This window comes from Oreochromis niloticus, linkage group LG18, assembly GCF_001858045.2.
Source record: "Oreochromis niloticus isolate F11D_XX linkage group LG18, O_niloticus_UMD_NMBU, whole genome shotgun sequence".
Taxonomy (NCBI): domain Eukaryota; kingdom Metazoa; phylum Chordata; class Actinopteri; order Cichliformes; family Cichlidae; genus Oreochromis; species Oreochromis niloticus.
This window is the reverse complement of record NC_031982.2, coordinates 12,458,647-12,466,656: the sequence shown is the minus strand read 5'-3', so window position 1 is coordinate 12,466,656 and position 8,010 is coordinate 12,458,647. Positions and strand designations below refer to the sequence as shown.

Below are 8,010 nucleotides of genomic sequence, written 5' to 3'. Positions count from 1 at the left end.
TTTCTGGAGGGGGGTTTGCACAAAGATCCCCCTGCGTCGAACCCCTACTTTACGTTTGGCCCTTAGCCCTACGCCACACACAAACACACATCCCTACACGCTTTTTTGTTCCCTGCAAGGCCCCAGATGGCTCCTGCCCACACATCTGTATTGTTGACCACTAGATACAGGCGCTTGTTAGCGTATGAGCGCATGAGAACCAGCATTTAAAGACATCCAGAATCGCCAAGTGTCAAACAGCGATGAGGAGAACAGAGAGAAGAGGAAGAAATTTAAGCAAAGTACATACAAAGTAGCCAAATGTAAATTTGTGCATGTGCGTGAGAGTGTTAAGAGAAAAGCCCGAGGGACGGTAGGTGTGTGGGCGGCTGAGAGAGATGAACAAAAGAAGCAGGGAAGAGAGATGAGGAGCAGCGCATTGCCAGTGAGGATTTGATTGGGTGGGTGGGTGGTGGTGGTGGTGTATGTGTGCGTGTGGGGGGTGGGGGGGTGGTTGGGTGTTGAAAAGGGATCTTCCCTCAAAGCCTCTCTAAGATATTCCTGGAGCGAGCTAAGGTTTCATTTGGCTTGCAGTCCTACACAGAGTGCTTACATCGCACTGGGAGCTAAAACCATTTAATATTCACACAACCAGGCTGATATTCCCGGGGTTATATGACAGATAATAATCAGATTTTCTAAATCTGTATGGTGCGAGCGTGTGTGGTTGAACTCCTTGGGTCGACAGAGCGTCATTAGCATGTCAGAGGCGTTTCGCTGGTACCCGGTTTTCTCCATAACAGCTGCTAGTCTGGCGAATTACTCAATTCGTGTGTGGATGTGCGTCCGTGTCCACGCACGCGTGCTCAGTATCAACAAAGGAAGAAGCGAACAGAAGGTTTCATCAAAAACACCAAAAGTGTGTGTGTATGTGTGCTGTGCATCATGTGCTCACTTTGATGACTGAAGAAATCTCCATCAGCATCTTTCTATGGTGTGTATATGTGTTTGTGCGCGTGTGTTTGTGTGGTGTGTTTGCATGTGATTGCATAAACATGGTGTCAGAGTGATGAGATGTTCCCTCCATCCATCTGTTCTGCTGGCATTTACATCTTAAGAGGGCTACAATAGAAGAGAGACAGATAGGGAAATTGCAAGAAAGCGAGATAAGTAGTGCAGTGAAGAGATTCTGCAATATTGTTGGTTTTTGTTGTACACTCTTTAGAGTAAATACACACTCTTGGGTCACCTGTAACAGCTCTCTGGTTCCATTCTGAAACCATCTTTTAACACGGTTGAGGGTTTCTAAGTATTTGCGAGAAGCCGTGTATGAGTGAAGCTATGGTGTATCTTCCTGTGGATGTGGTTGTTTTGTTTTTTGTTTTTTGTTTTTTAGTGTGCATGTGTGTTTTTGTATGAGTGTATGCATGTACAAGAGACAGAGAAAGAACTCATTGTTCCCATCCTCCTTATCTATCGTCTCAGCCGAGAGCCCGTGCTGTTTCCCCCCTCAGCGATATGACCCGGCTCTGATACCGCACGCCCTCGTCTCCACAGATAACAGACCACCCTAAAAATACTCATCTTTCTACCAACTTACTCGCTTCCCCTCTGTTCGCTTCACCTCTTCTGGCTCACTCTATCCTCCGGAGTCTCCCCGGCCAGGAGTTAGCTCTGCCAGACTAAAATACCTCTGGGCGCTTCCTAGAGTCACAGAGGTCTTCTAATTCTATATTTTCCCCCCCTTTTCATCTTCTACTACTCATTCTATTGGAGGCCGTGGATGTTGCAGTGTTGGTTTGAACAACAAAAGTGTAACTCAGACTGTTACATCACAAGTTTTCTTATAATTTTCCACAATAATTCCTCATCTCCCCCCGCAGCTACTTCAGTCACCCACAGTCTGGACACACGGGGCAGATGGCATGTAGGAGGAAAACGATGAGGACAGAATCTGCCGGGCTCACTTAATTACACATCAAATAATTTACCATAACGCAATAAAATATTGAAGAGTGCATTGTTTTTTTCGTGCCTCACGGGTTCGACAGTCTGGAACGATGCTAATTATGATGATTTTTTTGAAGATCATGCCACAGCCAAGAGCTTTGGGAGATTTTTTCTTAATCTCTCTGCCGATTCTCTCTCTGGCTAAACTCATCTTTGCTGTGAAGTGCTTTTAAGGATCCTGACAATGCCCCCTCTCTGTTGATTCGAGGAAGTTCTTTTTTGCTCATTTAAAATGCTTTTATTCCAAAGTACTTTGGTACGTTTGACATTTGGGGTTAGAAAGCTGCCGTTTTGTTCTTTTTGTGTGTGTGCTCACGCGCGTGTGTGCGTGCATCCTCGCCCTTCTTTCGGCCTAAACCCACGCAAGTGACCAGAGGGAGCCTTGTGTGGGTGGACAACTCAATGGTGACCCTCCCCCCACCTCACTCCCCGCCCCACCAACACCCCTTACCCTCTCGTCTCTCCTCCCTTTCGCTCTTTTCTTGTCCTCTGTCCACCAGCATGAGTTCAAAATGAAGGAGAGGGGCCTAGGAGGAGAAAAAGTCTACTTCACACCCACTCTAAAGCAAACAATCACCAAACATACATCTATAAAAAGAAGATGATATAAGAATATATATATATCTATGTGTGTGTGTGTGTGTGTGTGTGTGCCCTTTGACTGTGAAGAAGTGGTTTCTGTATATACGAGTGATAAAGCATGACTAATAACAAAAACTAGCTGAGCAAAAAGTTAGTCAAACTGAAAAGAATCACAAACGATCTTTATCTGCATCTCATTAAATTGTTTCTGGTTTGTTTGGATCCCAATTAGCTGCTACAGAGGTAGCAACCATTTTTCCTGAATTTCACATAACTAACCACTACTACAGATTACAATAATAACAGCACTTTAGCAAATAATAATAATGATATAAGAACCGAACAGAAAAATGAAAAGGGCGATACAGGAGACAACAATATAAGGAAGGAGTTACTTTACTGAAAAAGGCGGTATTTACAGTGATCAACCCGTGAGGAAATTGTTAAATCCTCTCTGTAACACAGGGTTGTTTGAATTATGTTGCTACTGTTACCTTTTCTGTTCACTGTAGCTGCAGAAACAATGCTTCAAGTCACATAAAGCAAGCATTTTTCAGTGAGAAACACTCTGTACTACCTGTGCAATGGCATATAATTGTATGCACTGCCTATTGAGCATTTTATGGAGAATTTAGAAGGTGGAGGCAGATAGTAAGAGCTGTTAAAAAGCAACGACCAATTAGAGGTGGACTAATAGTTGGCATGGCGCCTGAACACAACTCTACTTTAATACAATGAAATACAGTAGTTAATATTTTTGAGCAAGAAAACAATTTCAAGGTGTAACAATTATCTGGATCTTTTTAGGCTTAAATAATCATCATCATCCTGGCATTTCTGCATTAACTGGTTAATTTTCTCAATAATGTGTAAAAAGAAAATACAATATAAATTTATAGATGAAAGACTATTAGAGTGATTTCAAGCAAACAGTTGACTGGGTCCTTAAAAACGATGAGTAAATTCTCTGTAATAAAGACTCAGTGCGGCTGTAACCTCACAGGAAGGCGTTTGTTTTTCTTTAAGTGAAGGAGACAGGACGGCAAGAGGCTGTGTTTTATGTCGGATTAGCAGGGATTAGGCTGTTAAACCAGACATTGCTCAGTTAATCGTGCCACCTTTCCCTTTATCAGTGCATGCCGCAGATTTCACACGCAAACGCCTACATGTGTAGAAACAGAGAGGTTGAAATAGAAGGTGGGATGTTAATGAGTTACCTTAATTCTTGTGTTGATTTGAACCTGACTCATTTTGATTTTGATATGTAGGTGACTCCCACACGGTTACTTTTGGTACCGTGAGAGTTTCTTCATTTCGTTTGCTCAATGACACAAATAAAAATATGCTGAGAAAAGTCGCTTACCCCGCAACATGTTTTATACAAAAACAGAAAAGAAAAAATAAAATGAACAATTTGAATTTTACAGATACAAGGCAATTCTTGTTGGTGGTATGAAAAACAATTGTACTGCTGTGGGTCATAAAGTGGCTAGATTTGCTTTATTTCTATTTATTAAATCTTGCTGGGCATCCATCAACGGGCCATGACCACAGTGCCCCCTATGGATAAAGGGATAAAAGAAGGAAGCAAAAACTGCTGGAGGACACCAACAAGCGTGGTCCGTGCATGTGTGATGCTCTAAATTAGATGTGTGGGTCAGCCTGCCAAGTAGGAGGACAGCAAAGGTTTCAAGAAGGGCAGGAGTTGTGCAAGTCATAATGACACAAAGCTCACAAGAGTCAGAACTAATTTAGGATCACGACTTCAGGCTTCAGATGACTTCTCATCTAACCGTCTCATCAGATTCCTTATAAAAGCTATCAGCATGCATAAACAACAGTGAAAATAAATACATTTTAGGCATTTTGTTCTCGAATTACTGAATTACTTTATGCTCAAAGACACATAAATTTCAGGGGAAAGAAAATGGTTACCATGAAAATGACTCGTTTTCATAATTACTCCGTGATGCTGGACATGAAAAACCAGCCTCCGGCAAGAGCACATGTGTTAATCAAACAGCTAACAGTTAACTCAGTGAGAAGACTTACTCAAGTAGCGGTCAACAAGCATTTATGCTTCTGAAGTGTCCTTGAGCAAGGCCACAGATTCCTATCAACTGCACTGGATATAAATGCATGGCTGGTCTTCACACTTGTGATTTCCCACTGATAAAGGCCAATCACATGGAGTATGTGGTGCAAATAAACTCATGTTAATTGCAAAACATTCATATTTGTGCCTAAATAAAATACAGTAGATATCAGTATTTTACTGTAATGAGCTGTTGATTTTTACACGTACTTGTAAACAGCCTGTTTATGCTGTTTTTGAAACATATTGTATACATATTGTATGTGCTACAACTTGAAGCTGTTGCACCTATCTAGGTCAGCTGAGCGAGATCTGAAATTGTCAGCTTTCTGCAGACTAAATAGGTCATGCTAACCAGAACCAGGGGAAGGGGGCGGGGAAGTTTGACAACCTTTACATACACTTTGAGTTTTCACCACAAAACAATCCCAAGATTGCTGATAACATCAAAAACCCAAGATAGACAACCGCTTTAAGCTACAATGTGAAAGTACTGTACGACAAAGCCTATGACAGTCGTGTTTTGCTAGGACTTCAACAGGAATATCGCATGCGAGTCTCACGTGCATTCGCATGTAGCCATGTGGGTATATGCACTCACACAGGAAGACGCAGCCATGAAATCAAGAGAAATCAAAGTAAAGCTAAGCTATATAACGATTCAAATCTGCTGTGCCATATATGAAGAACTTCAGTGTACAACTATTCAGAAAGTATAACATGCATATGCAGAAAGTATAAATACATATTAGAGCCAAAGGAGATATATGAACTAACTGCATCAGAGCACCAGGCCCATGTCATCCCACATAAACAAATCCTAGTGTTGCGTAATAGCAGGGTACATGACTAAATTGGTAATGAAGATGCAAAGTTGCAACATGATGCAACAGTGGGCTTCCTGTCCTCAATTTAGGAGCCGCAAGGTGCAAAAACATCAGTAGTGGAAAAAGTATATATATGTGCAGAGACCATGTAGTCAGTGAGTCTCCTGCCACTCTTTTTGCACTGTCAACATGGCTCTGAGAGGTACAATCACCCTGACGGCTCTTCTCCTCTGCTTCATACTGGGCATACTTAGTCCAGCTCCAGCCGAATGTAAGTTTATTTTGTTGCATTTAACTTTTGGTCAGTTAATAATGAAAATATGACATAAAGACTCAAAGATGACATGTTAATGATCTGGTGCCTTTGCATCTGTGTCTGTGTGTGCATTAGGTGCCCGTACAGCCTGCTGTACCAGCTACAGTAAGACGCAAGTGTCCATCAATCGCGTCAAGGGATACAGAGAACAAACTGGCTATGAATACTGCCGCATTGAGGCAATCATGTAAGACATGTTGACTTCCAAACCATCCAACTTTGCCTGCAACCTCTAAATCACTCATTATAATACTGGACTAGAACAGTCATAGCATTCCAAACATTTGCAAGTGGATTGGTGGGGACTAACGGGGTGGATTGGATCTATTCCAAAATATTCCAAAGACACTGGTAGTTTTTTGTTTTTTTGTAATGGTGGCAAGAAGTATAAAAGTCATTTCTGCAGATTCTTGTGAAATAAAAATAAGACTTTTATTTTTAACAGTTTTTGTTAAATTATGAATAAAAATGTAATTAAAGTTGCAGTTATTCTGAATCAGTCTAATCCAACAAAACTTTTGATTCATATTAAAATCAAAATGAATCATAGGTTTTAAATCATTTTAGGTTTTACAATATATTTTAAAATCTAAAATCCTTAAATTGAGTTATTAAAGTATTCGAGCAGAGACTCTGGCATATGATATTATTTATCATATACCAACACATATACATGCAGCATAAATGAATACGCTTCAGTACTATGTTACTCTAATGATGTGTTTCACTGTTATAGTTTCTACACGGTTGCAAATAGGCAGGTGTGTGCAGACCCAAAAGCTCACTGGGTGAAAAAACTCCTCGAACAACTCAGGTATGACATGCTTACTCACTTTAAATTGTCAGTTAGGGGCTGCTTAGATGTGCACCTGAAGATCTGGAAAAGCATAATGAATTTGAATGAATGGGGCTTTGTTTTGGGGATATAACATGTGAGAATTACTTATTTTTTAGCGCAAAACTGAAGAACATGTCCAAGGGTGGCTCGGTTGGAGGAAAAACTTCAGTGAAGAAAACTGGAAATGCTTCAGGTCGTGATGGAAGTGGATCTGCAACAGAGGCTTTCACTGCTTATTAGCAAAAACCACGTTGTCACCTTAGACAGCTGGAAGTAAAGAAATCGCCATGCAGAATTACCCAGTGTGCCTATACATTTGTTATAAAGATACTCAAGCATTTATAATCAAGTTAACGCTGAGGGCACTGTCCCTTGAAAAACCGACAAAATGTGTAATACCTTTGCTTTACTGTTTGCTCTTAACTTCTTCAGCCTCAGGTTTAAATTCAGTACTCCTGTATTAAAACTGTATTAAGAACAGATTTGAGGCAAATGTTGATTATTTCTTCAGTCTCTCAATAAATCTTTACAAAAACACGTTTTGTTTCATTCACTGCAACGAATCTCCTGCGTAAACAAATTAATGACCTAAAATATACATATATTGCATTTTGGACAAGTAAATGAATTTATTTCAGGGTAATGTAACGCTGTTGTCTACGTTGCTTTAGTCAAATTGTAACATTGTAACTAAAATTCGCCATGCAACTTTCACTGAATGGATTTTAAAGTTATTTCAGTGCCTTTAGAACTTGTTAACCAGTTTCACAAAATATTTCAGGTAACGTGCAACGTCCTTACCAAATCCTTCATTTAGAGAATATTTTCCAAACAATCAATGAGAGAAGACTCACAGACGGGTTAAGTTAGGTACATGGCATACACTTTAAGCACTTGTACTTAAGTGTTGGACGGTGAAAACTTTTCGATGAGCAATACTGATCTCTGAGCTCATGTAAATGTATGACATGGCTGTTAGGGAGGCAGTTTCCTGTGCTATTTCAGATTAACACTCCAAGAGGTTGGTGTACCAGTCATGCAAGGTGACACATTCCTTTGACTGAATATGCACTGCAGTCACTTAAAGCATCCACTAGAGGGCAGAATGAATCTGAAAATAACACACTATTGTCTGCTACATCATGAGATTTTGATTGTCTCGCTACAAGGACATGAAAACATTTTGAGATGCTCTATCTTCGTGTACAAATTTGGGTTAAAACATCATCATGTATTCGATGTAATTACACAGTTTTTGTTGTGCTCTTGTTCATATTTAAAAATCATTCAGTTGTGGAAGAAATTAGTTGTCTAACCTAAGCTTAAGTACTTCTAACGCAATTTTAAAAATAAAGTTATCGTT

The 8,010-nt window shown here is 40.2% G+C and overlaps 1 protein-coding gene across 1 annotated transcript; it reads left to right on the top strand.

Annotated features, from left to right (window-relative positions):
- Positions 1-5,604: 5,604 nt before the first annotated feature.
- LOC100699713 (C-C motif chemokine 20) lies at positions 5,605-7,184 on the top strand. Its single transcript, XM_003438201.3, has 4 exons — positions 5,605-5,764; positions 5,885-5,996; positions 6,546-6,623; positions 6,764-7,184. Exons 1-4 carry the CDS (start codon positions 5,683-5,685, stop codon positions 6,885-6,887), a joined length of 396 nt encoding a protein of 131 aa, XP_003438249.1. The 5' UTR covers positions 5,605-5,682; the 3' UTR covers positions 6,888-7,184.
- Positions 7,185-8,010: the final 826 nt, after the last annotated feature.

Bases quoted from the DNA above. Each gene is read 5' to 3' on its own strand.
- LOC100699713 (XM_003438201.3), top strand. From the start codon at position 5,683: ATGGCTCTGAGAGGTACAATCACCCTGACGGCTCTTCTCCTCTGCTTC. The intron at 5,765-5,884 runs GTAAGTTTATTT...TGTGTGCATTAG, and splicing joins TAGTCCAGCTCCAGCCGAAT to GTGCCCGTACAGCCTGCTGT. The intron at 6,624-6,763 runs GTATGACATGCT...CTTATTTTTTAG, and splicing joins AAACTCCTCGAACAACTCAG to CGCAAAACTGAAGAACATGT.